The sequence below is a fragment of the Malania oleifera genome, chromosome 4 (assembly GCF_029873635.1).
Source record: "Malania oleifera isolate guangnan ecotype guangnan chromosome 4, ASM2987363v1, whole genome shotgun sequence".
NCBI classification, from domain to species: Eukaryota; Viridiplantae; Streptophyta; class Magnoliopsida; order Santalales; family Ximeniaceae; genus Malania; species Malania oleifera.
The window spans coordinates 111766010-111785257 of record NC_080420.1 but is presented as its reverse complement, the minus strand read 5'-3'; the positions used below and the strand labels follow the sequence as shown (position 1 = coordinate 111785257).

General features: G+C 36.7%; 1 protein-coding gene across 5 annotated transcripts in view; it reads left to right on the top strand.

The window, feature by feature from the left end:
- The window catches only part of LOC131154001 (glutathione synthetase, chloroplastic), a 39339-nt gene extending 24600 nt beyond the window's left edge, over positions 1 to 14739 (top strand). For 3 of the 5 annotated variants that reach the window (XR_009136302.1, XR_009136301.1, XR_009136300.1), the window contains 5 exons: positions 11518 to 11639; positions 12560 to 12699; positions 12807 to 12999; positions 13405 to 13635; positions 14362 to 14589. Coding sequence is in view for 1 of the 5 variants with exons in the window: in XM_058106454.1 (XP_057962437.1) it covers positions 11518 to 11639; positions 12560 to 12699; positions 12807 to 12999; positions 13405 to 13528 (579 nt within the window). In the remaining 4 variants the exon portion in view is untranslated. Of the gene's footprint in view, positions 1 to 11517; positions 11640 to 12559; positions 12700 to 12806; positions 13000 to 13404; positions 14166 to 14361 lie in introns of those variants that run through there. The other 2 variants (XR_009136299.1, XM_058106454.1) reach the window with 2 other exon arrangements.
- Positions 14740 to 19248: the final 4509 nt, after the last annotated feature.

Genomic DNA, 19248 nt, shown 5'->3' with positions numbered 1-19248 from the left:
GGATTTTTGAGGAAGTGCTGAAGTCATCTCAATTCTGCTAAATTCTCAAAACCTGGAAATTGATAAAACAATTTTTTGAAAGGCGAATATAATTTTTTAAATTATAAAACAAGTCTATTAAAAAAATGCATAATTAAAGTGGAATAAGGATAAGAAATCTTACAAGAAAAAAAAGCGCAAAAAAGGAAAAACTAAAAAATTACATTAATGCTGCCTTCTAATCCCTTAATATTGGACAGCAAAAGATCTCCAAAAACCCCTAAAGAATAAGCTCTAAAAGAAGCAAGAAAATTACTCTCTTAAAGCAATATTGGAGAAGTCTCTTGATCCTTGAGGACTATCATTCATTCCAGCCAAAGCGACCAAAGGATTGTAAAAACTGGAGTCCCAAAATATCCTCTCTCTCCTTCTTGAAACCCCAAAACTTCACATTCAAAAAATCCTCAATTGTAGCCGGAGCCACCCAATCCTCACTAGAGTATGAAAACAAATTATTTCACATGTATCACCCAATCCTCACTAGAGTTTGAAAACAAATTGTTCCACATGTATCTCTACCTTAATGAATGAACATATGGCTTTTAGTCTCATTAGATTCATTGCACAGCATACACATATCTGGACTAAGGGCTTGGCAATGCCTCCTTATTCTTAGTATATTATTTGTAATGATTTTGTCAAGAACTAGAGTCCAAATGAAAGCCTGGATAAAGGAACCTTTGCTTTACAAACAGCTTTGTGTAAGAGGATGGGGCTTTGATTTGTGGATTTTATGAGATTGGACTAGAAAGATTTTGAAGAGAAAGATGCTCAAATGTCCCCAATTCAAAGCCTTGTATCCCCCTATGAATTTGGCACAAAAGAATCCAGCACCCCCAGTAAAAGAGTTAACTTATCAGCCTGTCTCTCATTTAGACTTGAAAAAATGGAAATCACAAGCAAGAGAGCCCCCCCTCAAAAGAATAAAAAGCTGAAATTGGTGTATTGTGAACAGTGGAAACTGGAAAGTCTAAACAAGTGTGGCACCAACAAATCCAACAAACATTCACCAACCCAAATGTACTCCCAGAAGTAGATTTTATCCCCAGTACCTACTTTAAAACACATGAGAGGAAAGAAAAGGCCAACAACCTGGGAAACAAACTTCCAAGGAATTGCAGTGGCATTACCCCTCCCCTAGAATCCCATCCAGTCTTGTGTATTTCATATTTATTCTTTATTACGTGGTGTCATAGGGAGTTAAATTCTAAGGGAAACCACCACAACCATTTCTCTATTAAGGATATGTTCTTAGAATCCCCATTACCGAGCTCAAAGGCCCCCTTTGACTTAAACCTCTTAACAACATTCCATCTAACTAAATGGTCCCTTTTATTCTCGCCAATACCCGACTACAAGAAATCTCTTATAATTTTATCCAACTTCCCAGCCACCCTAGAGGCAAATTTGTAAAGGGATAGAACACAAAAAAGAATATTAGCTAACGAGGTACTAATGAGAATGATTCTAACCCCTAGTGAAAACCAGCCCTCTTCCACCCCTCTAACCTATTCTCCACTCTCTCAATCACTGGGTCTCAAAAAACAACTAATAAAGGGTTAACCCCTAAAGGAAGACCAGGATAAGACAGGCCAAGCCAAGGGCTCACAACCTGCTAAAGATCTAAAAATCTCAAGCTCCCTGCTACACAAACTAGTAATTGCTATACTGCTTTTAGACAGATTAATCTTCAACCTCGAGATTTTCTCAAAGATTCTAAGCAAAGTTAGAATCTTGCAGAATTTTATAGCATTATTCTCAAGGAACAAGATCGTATTGTTGGAAAACTGAATATAAGACCTCCACCCCTCCCCTCCTAGATTGGCCACTGATAAGACCTGGGTCCTGGGCTCGAGTAATCAGCCTACTAAGAACATCTACATTCCCATATTTGCTTGAAAGGCGAATATAATTTAGTAGCTTCCAAAATTTTCAGGGACTGCCCAAGGTGTTGCTGAATACTAAATTTTGTTGGAATTTGCTACTGATTAACCTTTTCCTTGAACCTTTTTGTTTTTGGATAAAATAAGAAATGTTACTAAGATGAAAGGAATAAGACCAGTAATGGAGGACAAGGTATCCTGCTACAGCAAGCAAACAAAGGGAGAGAAGATAAAGTGAAAAATGAACAAAGCCCTCCAATTTCTTTGTACATCTGCTGGCTACACTCCTCCAAACAAACATGTTTCAAATCTGAAATAATTTGGAGGATCAATAAAGAAAATGCAGAACCTAGTGTTAGAGAGAGAAGAGGAGAAGATATTAGAGGGAGAAGACCCAGTTGGCAGGCCCTTGGAGTTTATGTATAGCTGCAGGTTCGCCATTTTATATAATAATAAATAGGATATGAAAGGTAAAAATAGCTACACTCACATCACCTTATTACTAAAATAACATATGCTCTCTAACACTTCCCCTTAAGCTGGAGGTGTATGGATATCACATAAAGCCGTCTTTATATAAGGCATGTTTAAATAAAGCCTTCAAGAAAACATCCTGAACAGATCCACAAATTTCACAAGTCGAGTCCTCACAACCTTCTTCATAAAAACATCCCTTGCAATATGATTGTTAATCCCATTGTATAGTGCCCTTTCATAGAACATTGGATTGCCAGCAATATAATGCATGGTAGTCAAAGGTGCAAGGCACGGTGAGGCATAAAGGGCAGCTGGAGCCTAAGTGCGAAGACACGAGGCAAAAGTGTGCAACTCTCATGAAGGAGAGGTGCACACTTGTTAAATTGTTTGTAAGATGTCCTATATAATGGGTTCTTGATTGTAAACACATTAGCACTATTACTTTTCGGCCTGATGGTTCTCTCGTGAAATTTCCCTTCCTTTCTCTTGAGGCTTTGCTCCATGGTTTCATTCGTTTACAATAAGAGAGAGGAGCAAACACTTGATCCAGGTTGAAGGGATAACCCTTGATTTGAGATTGGACACAATAGGGAAGATTCCCTATATCTTCGTTATTGAACACAGTCGTTCATGTAATAGGTGGGAGTGATTCCCAAATATGTTTCTGATTGGTTCTCTAATGCCTTATCCAGCTTTGGAAAGGGAATTTGGAAGCATTTGAAAGGGTATTGTTTGGTACCGAATGTTGATTCATCCAACAATGGTCGTTTTTGGAGTTAAGGCTAGGGTGGAAAGGGAAGAGATATTTGATGTTCATTCTGGGGGGACTTGAAGGGTGATGGGTGGCAGGTGGCAAAGCTTCGTGATGGGGTTTTGCGAGGTGGCGAGGGAGATCTGTTTTGATTTTGTGGCAAAGATGAAGGAAATTAGCTAGTCCATTTTTGATTGTGGAGCTAGGTGTTGTCAGAAGAGAAGATTGACTAGGGTGAAGGAAGCAATTGAGAAGAGTAGACAGGGAGGGAGGTTGCAATGACGACAAAGGATCAACTCTGTATCTAGTGTGGTGGGGGTCTTCAATCAAAGGAATTTGTGTTTTATTGGTTTGAAACCTTCAGTTCTTGCTCAAAGATGAAGACTCCATCTGTAAAGGTAGCTAGGGTTATAGAAGGGACTGCAAGATTGGTAGAGGCGACGAGGAAAAGATGAAGATTGGGCTAGGGTACTTGTTTGTTTTGGACTCATGCCAGATATTTTTTAAAAAAGGAGGCGATTTGTTTTCTAAGTTGTGCCACCCACTCCAACAGACCCATTCTCATGAAAAAATGGGTTTGATGTTAAACATTCTCTAGAAAAACAAAGAAAAACAACTAAGTTTCCAATTCCTAACAAGATTGTACCGTGGTACACCCATAAAAATCCCAAAAGAATGGACCTATAGAGAGGCTAAGAACACTGCTCTATCCTGTAATAGTCATGGGGAGGTTATGTGATCATGGAAAGGTTCTTGCATTCCTTTGATCTATAAGATCCAAAAAATAGAAAAATAGTACTACACCATAGCACTTCCCAAAACCCAAATATCTCATGGGCAAGAAGTTGCCCAACACCCGTGATGGCACCTAAGATTCGTCAAAACAAGAAAAAGGGCACTCCAAAGATGGGTAGGAACCCTGAAATGTAAAAGAGGCAAGCACTCATTTCATTTGACTCACGACACATCACACACATGTCAAGATTGAGTCTTGTTAGGCCTTCTGATTTGAAACATAGTGCTTGTTAATCTTGTTCAAAATGATAGTCTAAATAAAAGTTTGAGTCTTGTTGGGAAATATAGCCTTCCAAAAGATTTGGCTCCAAGGAAAAAAAAACTGGTGTGGGAGATTCAAGGAGAGAAAGAAAGAAAGATTTAGTGGAAAGAAGACATGATGTATCACCCACCCATACAATCTCCTATCTCCTCCTTGATGGTGCAGAATGATAACTTATTGAGTAATGTGGTAATATTGTCAACCTTCTTTTGTTGAGATTCCTAAAAGAAGTGGAAATCCCAAGGAGAACCCTCCCCCCCCCACCCCAATCCCCCCAAAGAATAGAAAAAGGGTGCTAATAGGTGCATTATGAAGGGAAGGCAATTCAAACAGGAAAGGCACCTTCAACAACAGTGAACCCTCACCCACTCAAGCTCCCAAAAACGGACCTTGTTGCCATTACCCACTATAAAATAGGTGAATTGGAAGAAAAGACTAGTAACTTGCAACACAACCTTCCTGGCCTAGCATGAGAAACAAAGCCACTTTCTCTAGAGTTTCACACATTCCAATGAACCCCATTCTTATGTTTAATCACCTTGTGTCATGGAATTTACCTATAGAGCTGTCAGCATGAACGAAAGGGTTTGTGGGGAAGAAAGTGGTCCCTACCTTTGTCAAAACCCATCCCTAAAGCAGTAACTTAAGTAGTTGAATCTTCTATTGTATTTCTTGCCCTATTTTACAACCATAACTGCTTCTACTACAACCTTCATCCCTAATCAAAACCACTGATCAACAATCCTCATAGTAGAACCTCCTTTGGTTGCTCTTTTGCCTTAATCTACAACCAAACTTGCTTTCCTTATCTCAAACCTTTTCAAACCCATTATCTTGCAGTCGGCCTGAAATCATTTAGTAATTGTGTCGATGAAGACTAGAGCTCTGTTTCAACTAAAAAAAAACAATTATTGTTTGAAGAGAAAGGTAGTACTTGGAGGGTTATAAAGAAAAACAAGAGACTACTTTTCTCCATTATCTTCACAAATGGGGATTTGCGAACGTTGCTGGTCATCGAAGGAGATGGAATGGTCCTGTTTCTCAAAAACTTCAAACCCTTGGGTGAAGACATTTAGGGCACCCAACCACGTCTTCTTCCTGCACTTGAGAGTTAATGCCTCTAGGAAATTTGTCTTGATGAAAAAATGTCAAGGGACCACCCAAAGGATTCTCCTACTAGATTGAGTGGAGGCATTGGATTGAAGAAGTTTTGGCAAGCAACACTCAAGAAAACAGAGGAGAAACATGTGGCCAACCCTCATTTAGAAGTTGCAATGCCTAGGCTTTGGTGTTGTGATTGTGGGTTGAACATAGCTGACCTTTTTAAGATTGCAAACTCAACATCACAAGCCATGGAGGCTTTTTGACGAGGTGGATCATGAAAGGGGAGTTGCTAGGAATGGAAAAATTGACCACAAAGTTTATACTCATTTTAGGTAAGTTTCCAAATTTGAATGACTTACCCAACTCAACTAGGCCTGGGTTTCAAGGATTTAAGGCCCAACACAGGTAGCACACGTATTAACAATATATCCTGCTCTTAGCCCAAGGCTAAGATGGGCTTTAAGGAGGTCTTCAAGTCATTCTATCCCAAAGAGATGATCGAAGAGGCTTGAACAAGAGCCTACACGAGTTACAAAGAGGTGCTTATGCTGAGGCCTTTAATGCCCAATCAGGATGTCTAGGTACTTCAAGCATTGTTACCATTGGCAATTAAGTGAAGTAGATGCAACTCATAGGGAGTTAGAAGATTTTGCAAGATGAAGACTTGTGTGCGCTTGAATAGACCTTGGGGGAGTTTGTTTGATCATTGCCAAGGTGCAATGACACTCCATAATTGGGTTGGAGTTGGCGACGAAGGACAGATTGGAAAAATCTTTATCAACAAGCTGGTTCTTGATGGATAAAGGTCTAGTTCTTCTTGGTTGGAAACATCATTTGGGCTTGTACCTTCCTAAACAAGATCACCACAATCTTTGTCAGACAGTTGGCTTTCAGACTTTAATCCTCAATTTCTAGATCGACCTCTGAATCACTTTAGTTGGTTTTTTCTTTCATCTTTGTTAGGTGACTCACATTCTTTGGCAAGTGCTCAATCAGCAACACATGATTTACAACTCAAGGAGAGAACTTGTCTTGACTAGTATGTAGAACATGAACAAAACATGCGCCAATTTTGCTCATCTACTCCATTTTGCTGAGAGGAATACACCCGATGTTTAATCCTTTTTTTTTTTGGCCAAGAAAAAAGCTTGAAGCTCATTTTGAACAAATTCTAGTGAATTATCACATTGAAAAGCTTGAATATGAAAGAAAAATTGAGTTTTGTTTCTTCATAGAATTTAGTAAACACTTGTCATATGCAAAAATCCATCTATAAAGGGGACACAATTCAAATTCTTGACTCTAACAGGAATTACAAAATATTTGAATGAATAAAAGAAAACAATGATTTGCTACAAGACTTGACGCCACGTGAAAAGAAGTCCTAATTTGCTTTCCTAACTTATATGTAGAACACTCAAACGAGATGCTTAAAGATGGGAAAAACTTGTTACAATTTTCAAAGAAAATGAGCATGCCATTGATCCAAAGAAACATCATTTTTCATTAGTACAAATTGAATAATTTGTATGACAAAAGAACGGGGTCGACCACCATCACCATCATGGTATAGGCCATCCTTCTCAAGTCCTCCAACAATCTTCTTCTTCATCAGAGGTCGTGAATTACACAATGAGAAGGAAATAGTGTTATATAAGAGTTATGAGATTTAGTTATTTGGCACTGATAATAGGTTCAAGAGAAATTTATGCATATATAATAGAGATGAAATAGGGACAAAAGGAAATAAAAGTATATCCCCATAGGAAATTGGAAAACCAGTGTAATTGAACATCAACAAGACTATCCTTAGATTGTAAAATAGTGGGGCTATTTATTTATTTATTTTTTTGAAACAAGCATAAATTGAGACTACATGGGAGGAGCCACCAAAATCAATAACCCAAGGTGAGTAGGATGAAGAGGCAAGAAGCCTAGTTGTACCTTAATGGGCCACAATAGCACTAGGTATAGAAGATTGAGTTTGGAGATGTTGAACCATGCAGAAAAGATTGTTATACACGTATTGTGGCATGATAGATGAAGTACTCTCTCTGGGGTGGCTAGGTGCACATGAAGTGTCAATAGTAGAATCACCCTCCAAAAGAAATTTATAAGCCCAAGTTGGTTTCCTATGGAGATCCTAACAGGCAATCAACAATATGGTTTTCCTTTGCATGTGTGCATATGCAAGAATTGCCACAACGAACTCCTTGTCCTAATACACTACCTCTACCATGACCGCTATCTAAACCTCATCTGGCGCTTCCCTTTAGAGGCAGTGCCACCAATGGCTAAACTGTCATGGGAAGGAGCTCGGGAAAAGGATTGAGATCTGTCTGTGGTGGTCATTTAGATTCTAGCATATGCTTCATTCATGGATGGTAGGGGTTCACTGGCAAGAATTTGACCATGGACAGGTTGAAGCTCTGGACTCGAACCAAACAAATAGGTCAACTCATCTTGTTGCTTCTTAATCATCTCAGCAACACTAACTGGTTGGTGGATATTGAGTTCCTTCACATACCCATGAGAGTGCTATGATACTCATTGATGGACCTACCTTATTAGTCATATTTGAAAAAATTCTTATAAAATCAAAACATGGTTTGGTTTTAAGCTATTGAGAAGCTTTCACGAAGATCGTCCTGTGGCTGTACAGCTTTGGCCGTTCTATGAAACATCATGTCTGCAATAATTTGTGGCTCCATGCTATTCCAAGTACACAAGCAAAATGTCATTCTCTTTGATCCAATCTTCATAATCCTTGGAGACAGGAGGAGTGGAGATGGAGGAGAATGCAATGATACTTGGACTTGACTTTTGCGTTAATATTCACTTGCATTCTGAAGCGTCTAAGACAGTAGTTGGAGGATCCAACCAGTTTAATGGCTGTGATTTCCACTTCAACAGCATGAGCAGAAGAATTCTCTGTAGAACCTTCCGAACCACCCCCAGTGCACCACAATCAGCACATACCAGTACAAGGAATGAACAACACAGCAACAAGGCAGAATCAAGCAAATTGAAGGCAGAACACCAGAGATGCCAGAAAAGAATCCTGTTCCAAACCAAATCAAATGACTTCCTCTGCCCATTAAAAATTGTTGCCTTTTGCTCCAACCTAATGCAACAAGCAAAAGCAAAAGTAGCACATCTCCAAAATTTCTTCCTTTCCTTCCCTCTACAAAATCTGAAGGGATAATTTTTCAGATGGACACACTCGATGCTCCCCAAAACATTGGAAAGGCTGCATCAAATATTCTAAGAATAGGAGCAACATTGGAAAAAATGTGCTGCCTTTGTCTCACCCAAGGAAGAGCAAGATGGAAAATCTAAGCGATAAATGTCTAGGGACTCACATCAGTGGCACTAACACCTACCATAGCATCCCAACCATTATTTTGGATCGCATACTTATGCGAAATGTGAATCACCCTGCGCCATTGGGACTTGGGCTCAAAAGGAAAGCACCAAAGCCATTTACCCACAAATATGATATTTGCAGGCACTAAGTTACCCAGACCCATACCGCCTTCACACTTAGGCCTACAAACCTTATTCTGACAAACCTAAATCTGTTTTATTCTTATCCACCTCAAGGAAATCTTTCATCAACTTCTCTAACCTATTAGCAACCTGCACAATCCACACAGGAATCCTAAACAGAGAAACAAAAATAAAGCAATAAAGGATAAAAAGGGAAAAATCAAAGTTATATGACCCCCTAAAGTGAACAAGGTCCTTCTCTGCTCAGCCAATCCTGCCCGCCTTCTCTACAACTGAGTTTCAAAAAGACAAGGCTTAAGAGTTACCTCCTATTGGAATTCCTAAGTGCATGGTTTTAAATAACAGCCCTTATGTAATGGAATTTCAAGGCCCTGATACTGATATGGGCCGTTGTAGCAGTGAGGAAAAAAATCATGGCTGTAACGGCCGTTGCGCTTCCTTAACAGGCCATAAAGGGGGTTACGCTTCCGTTATGGGCTGTTACACCCTGTTACACCATCGTTCCCTGCCGAAAGCCCTATATACTAAAAAATACCTAATTTGTTCCTGTTTTTTCTGAGTTTTGCTCCAATTCTCCCTCTTCCCATGGTCGTCCAGCTTAGATCTAGTGGTCTATGTGCCGAAACAGAAATTCGTGCTTGAAATCGCCATACGAAGGTGATCTGCATCCCCTTCCCTTTGAAATTTTATCCATTTGGGAAGAAATTTGTTTTGTTTTGTTTTGTTTTTTGTTTTTTTGTTTTTTGTTTTTTGTGTAAAAGAGGGCGGCACCTCCTTTCTTTATTAGAAAACCCCTTACGGCGGAGGAATACCGTGGTTTCAGCAAAACAAGCTACAAACTGATAAAAACTAAACGAAACAAAACGAAACAAAGACAAAATGACACATTAGACTCTTAAATTAGGAAGACCAATTTTGTCAAGGCGTATCATGCCTCTAACTAGACAGGGTAAAGAATCAAATTTTAGGTATCTCATAGTGATGCCTTCCTCCTTGACGAGCCAATAAGTCCGCAACCTTATTTCCGTCTCTGAGTTTGTGAGCAATGGTGAAATTAATCATGGGAAGAGCCTCAAGAAGCTCTTCCCAAAAATCCCACAAGTACCATACCATGCATCTTTGAGAACGAACTCAATCGACCACTACATTAGAATCACATTCAATCTCCACATTCATATAACCCATTTCTTTGCATATCTGCACTCCTTCCGTCAGGGCCCTAAGTTCGGCTTTATTATTGGGAAGAAATTTGTTGCTGTTTGGAAGTGATTTGGGTAGATTTGAGTAAGCCATCAAGCTAGAAACTTGGGATTTGGGTGGATCCGAAGAGGATTTGAGGCTTTGAGCTTTGTAGAGAATGGGAGACGCTTTGTGTTCATAAGTTCCTGAGTCCTGACTTCCTGTTTGTGGGTCTGCCTACTGCCAGCATGTACTATTTGTTCCACCCTACTCTTCTTCTTTTTTTTTTTTGGCTAAAGCAAGTTAGGCAACTTATTAGCTTAAATAATTAATTTGCTACTTATGACTTAAGCTTAAACAATGCTTATAGCTTAAGTGCTTAATTAATTAATTTACTAAAAGAATGCTTATAGCTTAAGCTTATGCAATGTTTATAACTTAACTATTTCCAAGTTCTACTCAGTACTTAGTTACTTACACTTTTAATTGCTAATTTTCTATGCTTATATCTTAACTAATTAATTTGCTTAAGGGGCCTAAATTGCCTAATCCCTAATGGCCTAAATTGTCATGCTTAGTTATTGATATTTTGAATATTAGAATTTAAAATTTAAAATTTTTGAAAAATACAAAAGAATATGTAACTATTAAGTATTAAATACAATGAAACTACTATCTATGTAGTCTTAAATTGCTTAATGGGCCTAAATTGCCTAAACCCTAATATCCCAAATTTTTATGCTTGCTTCGTTATTGACTTATTGTTATTTTGGATAGTAAAATTTTAAAATTAAATTTCTTGAAAATGATAAAATTATATGGAACTATTAAATGTAACTGTTTCACATACCTGATACTAATGAATATATTGTATGTTATAATTGTATATTGATTCATTTTATGTCTCTAATTAATTGGTTTTCATTTTCAATTGCATGTCTAAATTTTTTAAAGTAGTGGAAAGCATAAAAAAAATATTTTTTCCTGCAAACAGCGCACTAAAATTAGTATAAAAGTCATGTTGCATATTAAGAAGTGTTTGTTTGTTGAATAAAAGTGGTCAAAATTCATTAAAAACATGTTTTAAACGATTCCATGTCTATTCTTCAATTTTGGCATGGTTGTGCATGCATGGAAAAAATTCACGGTCGCTACAACCACTTCCTGTTACGTAACGCCCGCTTCTTCTGCGACACCCGCAACTGTTACGCAACATTACCCGTGACTGTGTTTTAAAACCATGCCTAAAAGAGATATAGGCCAACTGTGACTAACTCAGAGCCATAGCCCCAAACTGGATGATGCTAAATATGCCTTCTCTCACATGCAAACATGCCCCCACACGCGCATATACTTTTAAAAAGAAGTTTTAAAGATGAGCTATTCGGTTTCCTAAATAACATTATTATGTGTTTTTTATAATGTGCTTTTAATATTGTATATGCCTGAAGATGCTCCAGTATCAGATTACAATGCTTATTTCATTATTTTCAGTACTCATAGTGCTCACTTTGTAGGAATGGAGAGCTAGGCTCTTGATGGAGCAGTCATCTGCCATCAAGTGCCCATCAATCTCTTATCATTTAGCAGGCACCAAGAAGATTCAACAAGAACTTGCAAAACCTGGTGTGCTTGAGAGGTAAGGATTTGATGTTATGGTTAATTTATATATTTATCATGGTCTGAATCATTTGTATATTTGTGTTATGAGTGCATTGGGAAACTAAACTATAGAAAGGAATGATGATGGCTGTAATTATTTTTGGGCAGTTCTATTTAGTTTTGCAATCCGTGGCATGCCAATGCTTTGCTAGGAATTAGGAGAGTTGGAGAATGGAGAGGCCTAGGAGGGGTTAAGCAGGCTTAAAATGCCTTCCTGAAAGGCTTTGACACATTTAAGCTGGTGGTCAGCAAGCCATGTCGTGTTCACTTACCTTGACTTGTGGCTGCATCTCCATTTCTCCTTTTATTTTCTCACTTTTTTATTTTTTTCCTTGACTTTGTGGAGTAAATTATTGAAAAAATAAACATGTAACTAAGAACTAAGAACTAGCTGAATAGTACCTTTTCAATTATTTATTTAGTTTTTGTTATGGAAGAAATAATCCTTTAGTTATTGAATTTGAATTATTTCCAAACATGTATTATTTCAATAGTTTCTTATAATTGCTTGTATAGTCTGTCTAAAATATGTTTTGAGTGGCGCAAAAATTATTGAAGGTGAATTATTTCTTCTTGTTCAGCCCGAAATATCTGCTCACTTTTTAATTGTTATTAAGAAGAAGAAATTTGTTCATGATTGTGCCATCACAAAAGGATTAAAAAAAAAATTGTGCTATGGATTCGTTTCAGTGGCTTGAGGAACAAAATCCATGAAATGGGAAGTTAACTAGAAGTAAATGCTCAACTAGAGTCGTTCTTCCTCAAAAATGCTTTTGAAAACATTCTGGATCTCCTTAAGATTATGTTTCCCATTATTCTAGCTTTTCTAAGTGGAGGAACCGCATTTTGTTCCTTCAGCACCTCTTTAAGGGTTTTTTTTCCTGGGCTTGTGTGCAGGTTCCTTGAGAACAAAGAAGATATTGCAAAATTGCAGCAGTGCTTTGCTGGGTTGTGGAGTCTAGATGACTTGGATATTGTGAGAGATGCTATTGCGAGGCCTGAGTTATTTGTAATGAAGCCCCAAAGAGAAGGCGGAGGTTCTAATATTTATAGACATTATTTTATTCCTCTCCATTTTTTTTTTTCCTTCTTTGGGTTGCATTTTTATTTTTTGTTTTACCAATTATATGGTACCACACTTTAGGAAACAATATCTATGGTGATGACGTGAGAGAAACCCTACAAAGATTGCAAGCAGAAGGGAATGAAAGAGATGCTGCTTACATCCTTATGCAAAGAATTTTCCCAACTATTTCACCTACATATCTAATACGAGATGGAGTTTGTCACAAAGAAGAGGTCATATCAGAACTTGGGATATATGGTGCTTATCTAAGGTATCTAATTCCTATCTCATAGATTTAAAGCAGTGTATGGATCCACAGATTTCGTCGATAACATGTTTGAAAACCAACATATTCCTGTCCAAATTTTTCTATTTGTTTAAGTATCTTAAATTGAATGATGTTATTCCTTAGTGGGTGTTATTCTTTGCCTGTCTTCACATGAGATTGAGCTGCACATGGCCATGCTCAGGGGGCTTTTAAGGCTTGATACACATTGTTAGTCCACAATCTAACCACTTTAGTCGTTAGATAAGTGGTGACTTAACAGTTTGCACCTCATTTTACTGGTAGTGTATGACGTATTTCAAAATTCCAACCAAGCGCTAGCTAAAGCTTATTGAACCTTAATTATACAATTGTTTACTTCATATAAAGATGTATGACTTTAATATACAGGAACAACGAAAAGGTGATCGTGAATGACCATAGTGGTTACTTGCTGCGGACAAAGGTCTCTTCATCAAATGAGGGCGGGGTTGCTGCTGGATTTGCAGTCTTGGATAGTATTTATTTGACTTGATGGAAGCTAATCTCTGAATAATTCCAATCATGTTTGTGTTTAAAGACGCAGACTTTGATAATACTTGGCATGAGAGGGAACTGTTGCTGGAACTTACTGTTATTCAGGTGAAGTTTCCATAGCTTTGCTTGCTCATCTTTGGAGGATTGACTGAGATTGACAATTTGCTTTTGCTTTAGGCAATTTGGTTGTAGCGGATAGGGGGATGTGCAAGTTTTCTTTTGATAATTTATTAAAATACATGCCTGTCTGTCAATGTTAGCATTGATTCAGATATTTACCTCTTGGGAAAAGATTTTAGAATGAACTCCACGCTTCCAAGTTTACCTTGAAATTCTGCTATTAGAATTACAAGAGGAAGACTCTTCTTGGACTTATACTTTTGTTATCAGAAATATGAAAGAGCTACACATGCAGTTTTTGTGAGGTACAAAGTGTCCAGCTTCTGCAAATGTTTGGTGCAGGGGAAGGCTTAAAATAACATAGAAGACTTGTTGAAATCTTTTGACTAAGGCACTAGCAAATTAATTTTTATATTAGGGATATATATATATTTCAAGACAGGGGACTCTTTATTTCACATGAGAAATGTCAGATATTTTGCTTCCTTTGTTATGTATGTGTTTGTTACCTTGGTTGATGCTGCTGTTGTTTGTCTTTTTAATTCTCTCGCTCTTCTTTTTTTCCCTGCACTTATTGTGCGCAAAATATCTTTGTTTTGTTATTTACTTATATTTTGTAGCTGGCAAAGTAATTATACTATTCTTACCTTATTTACAATTATATTTGATTCTTAAACGCAATTTAACTTGTTAAAAATTGTGCTTTGACAGGACTAGTTTGCATGAGGACAAAATGTAGCAGTGACCCTAAGGTCTATATCATCAAGACATTTAAAATTTTGCCTTATATATGGAATTTCATTGCAAATGTAAAGGACATATCATGGCTTTTTTAAGTGGTTTGGTGTTAATCGCTAAGGAACACAACTAGGCCCTTAGCATGGAAGAAACAAGAAAATAGAAAAAGCCAATAAGCCCACCCTTGGGCATTATGGCAACATGTCCTCTCTCTTGCTCAAACTTCATAATAGTGCGTATTCATCAAAAGTTGATGTGGGTATGTTTTGTAACAGGTAAGATAAAACTTATTGCTTTACGTATGATCAAAGCTGAAATTGTAATTTTGAAAAATAAGATGAGAAAGCTAACTCAGCTGACAATGTCATCCACGAGGTGGCAAATGATCTCTGAAGCAGTGATGATTTTAGGCGTGGTTTTGATCCAATGAAAGGCAAGCGATAAACTGTTGTGGTTAGGTCTTGCTCATGTACTCCTCAAATGTTGGCGCATACTTTTCGTTCAGCCACTTGGCTTCTGCATAGTATCCTCTTGCCACCCCCTTCACCCATCTCCATTTCATGTTTGCATAAAGACTTATTTTTAAAAATATTAATTTTATGTATTTACTTATTGTATATTTTATTTTATTTTTTAATTTTCTCGATAATAAAAAATGAAAGGTAAATTCTTGTCATAATTTTTTTTTTTTCTTTTGTCAAATATTAGTGACTTCAAGGTTTGATTTGACTTAGGGGTTTTGTGAAGAAAGGAAAGAAAAGAACAAATGAATCAACTTTTTCAGTGTATTATTTTTCTCCAATATTATAAAAAATAATAATGTAATCAAACATAATTGTAAATTAAGACAAATCAAAAGAATGTAAGCCATGGTACTTAAATGGTGTGGCGGACGCTGTAGGATCTTTCTTGTTCAACCATCTCTTCCTCAAATTCTTTGAAACGCCCTGAGCTGACTTTCATGTAATCTGCCAACCCATTAATGGCGCCAACACCCCACCTAATGAAAATTAATCATTACTCAACTCAGCCATATATATAAATGGATGCCCATTTAATGAAGAGAAGAAAAGAAAAGAAAAGAAAAGAAAAAGAAAGATGAAGGTGGGTACCTCTTAATGGCATGTGTGTAAAGCTGAAGCTCATCAATGGTGCCAAAAGCATCATAGGTATTGTCCAAAATGGAGGTGAAGGCAATAACTCTAGTTAGGATGAGTCAGGCAAGGGAGAAATGAGGCTCTCATAACATGTACCAACTATCCAAAAGTAGCATTCCACCACTCTATTCCTCACATAGGGTAGCTTCTTTGAAAACTCCAAATCTTCCTAGCACATGTAGCAACACACACCTTGTATTAGGCTCTTTTGTCTTGAAGTCATGTAGTTTTCTTTATAATTTTTTTTAGGAGAAGCAATTTTTTCTCATGAGATTTGTAAATTCACCCATCCATCATAGAAATTTGTACATGTTAGTTTTTGGATCTATTGAAGTGGCATGAGTACCTCAATATACACCAATGCATAATCTTGACTTGTGTGAGTTATTAATATAGCATTTTAGTGTAGGGGATTCAATATTGAAATTCTAAAACTAACCAATAAAGAAATAAGAAATTCGTCCTTTCTTATTTATTTATTTTTTAGTGAGAAAAAACTAAGGGATGGAGTTGCTAATCCATACTACTTCAACGGGTCCAAATACTAATATGATACCTAACTATGATCGGCGAGTTGCAAATCTCATGTGAGTAGTTTCCTCTATAATTTGCATGAGAGTACCAGCATAAAAGTTTCAAACTCTAATCATTGGGACTCTCTTTTGAGCATTGAGCAAGTGAGTCCCACTTCTTTTAATATCATGCTTATCATGAGTGGAATCTACTCGTACATGTCATATAAAAGCAGTTGGTGCAGGGACATCATCAATGTTTTATTCCTAGACTCAAAAGTGTTGGTAAAGAGAGATGAAGTGGGAGGCCCCTGGCAAGGACAACATTTTTTTGCACAAGACTGTAGGTGGTTGCTTTATCTAGCTACTTGGAACTCATTTAGTTAGTTTTTAGGAAATCAGGTCTTCTTAGTGTTTAACTAGAAATCTTTAAATTTTGAAGAACATCTTGTCATACGATTTATTTTTTTTCTTATTTTTGTACAGTGACTTATGCATGATGGTTTATGTTTCAAAATGTTCATTTCATGTTTTGGTATCTTTGATTATATGGATGTTGAGACTAGATTTGTGTTTACCATAATTGTATGTGCGCTTTTTAATTATATTATATATTTACAGGAATTGAAAATCTTTTTGTGAATTAACGGTACAAAAAAAGTGTTAGATATAATTAATTTTTAATTGTACAAGTTGAATGGAACAAAAAAATAGTGCTTATCTGTAGAGACTCGGAAAATAATAATAATAAAAATAATTAAGAAAAGGGGAAAATGAGTTTGGTACAAACCAAACCGTTGATGGTTTTAGATGAGCTCAGAAAATTGTCGACGATTTTGTTTTACCGCGGCCAGGTAAGGGTAAAACAGTAAGAAATGGTTTGGTTAAAAACCAAACTGTCGACGGTTTGGTTCTGGGATAGAAACATATAAATGGAACTCAAGTCAAATTTTTTTTAGAAAAATTAAAATACTCTCTCTCTCTCTCTCTCTCTCTCTCTCTCTCTTCCATTTTATGCCTGAATCGAAGGATAAATGGCATTTTGGGATCCCAACTTCGATTCTCTGTAGTTTAACTAGAGCGGTTTTGTAGTATAGACATTCTAGACACCACTCCAAAGTTAGGGTAAGAAAGATGAATTATATTAGTTATTTTGAAAGCTTAAACAATTATGGGGAGTGTATGGGCCTAGGAAATGTTAATATGGTTATCATTTTGGGGTTGATCTAATTAAACTAAAATGTATGAATAACAGGATTTTGTGCTTCGAACGCCGCAGGCGTTAGTTTAAGGATCCCTGCAGCACTTTCTCAGTAAACAGGTAAGGGAAATTGGTTATGTCAGGCATTTCAAAAATTCAACAGATGTTTTTTTTTTTTGAATAATCAGGCATGTAAAAATGGAAATTTGGTATTATTATATGTATGTTTTTGAGAAAAACCTGGTGTTTGAATTTTAGAAAAACCCTAGAGATAATGATACTTTATTTTAGAAAAATTTATATTTTTCTGAGCAGTTATAATGTTATAATTTATCAGTCAAAAATTGTGTGGCATGAGGATGATTTTTATGGTTTGTGTTAAATATGATGATTTTTCCAGTTATGATATGATGACTATATTGCCAAGGTATGATATGTCGTTTTATACTGAGACAGGAAATGAAGGTTTTATACCGAGATGTGATTTGACAGGTTTTATACAGATTTTTGAAAATAAGATTATGTTATTGTTTGTTTGTTGTGAAAATTGCAATATAACATTGGCAGGATATGAAGAGGACGTTATATTGTTTTTATATAAAATTATGAAAAACCGCAATATAACGTTAGCAGAATATGAGGAGGTCGTTTTATTGTTGGTTATGAAAATTTCAATATAACGTTGGCAGGTTATGAGGAGGTCGTTATATTGTTCATTATATAAATATCAATATAACGTTGGTAGGATATGAGGAGTTCATTATATTGTTATTATATAATACTATGTTAATTGCAATATATATGAATTAAGAACCCCAGTGGACCAATTATATATAGAGCACGGTAGCGTAGCTACAGTGAAATGGCAAAGAGTGCAACTACACCAGTTTGGTATAATAGTGTCGGTGGTAGACAGTTGTTATGGTGTGCGGAGTGTTGTGGACTGCCCTTGGAGTCTAGACCAGGCTTAGTAGGCTAATCGTACTACAGACGTATGTTGAAGTTGACTTAACTTGGTGGTAGGCCAGCCACGGTTAAGTCCAGCCTTCAGGCTGCACAACTCGACATGGGGGGAAACATGTCGTTAGCCAGTTAGCCCTACAAGGGAGGTTCTTATATTTATATATGTTGATTTATTTACACAGAAAATTTTTTTGAGTTAGAGTGTGTTTTGAGAAAAGTATGTATTACCAAAAATATTTGCATATATATATATATATATGTATGCGTGAGTACAATTTCCATATATAATCTCTCAGTTGAAGTTTATGATTTAATGGGTGTGAAATTGATACACTAAAACTCATGTTACCACACACTGATAATAACTTATTCCGTCTTACTAAGAGGTGTCTCACCCCTATAAATATTCATCATTTCAAAACCTTGATAGGATCGAACTTAGCGCTCTAGGACAGGGCATAGATAGTGTTATCGAAAGTAAGCACTGGTAAGAATTGTCATGTGTACAGTTAGACATGTTTTTGTGTAGTGGGGTTGTAATAAGGTTTTGAGAGTATTTATGTAAATATGATGGTATTAGAACTCTGGTATTATATTCAGGATTTTTATGTTTATGATTATGCTGCTTGGTTATGAAAATGAGATTTGGACAGGTAAACCCGGTACCCCAATGTGGTATGGGTTGTACAGTTATGGTATCAAAGATTAAAAAAAATGGTAGAAATTTCGGGTCATTACAAGTTTGGTATCAAAGCCTAGTTTTCTAGGTTCTGCAGATTTTAACTGTAACGACCCAAAAAATTTTAATTATTAAAATAATAAGGGAAATGAATAAAGGGAAAAGGGAGAATAAAAGAAAGGGGAAGGAAAAATTTTAAAAGGGCATTAAGCAGGGACTCGTCAACGAGGTAGTATTACTCATCGACGAATAACCTACATAGTCTCATCGATGGGTATGCATGTTCTGTTGACGAAGAGATGCTAAGAGAGGTTTCAGATATTTTGAATTTCGTCGATGAAATCTCAA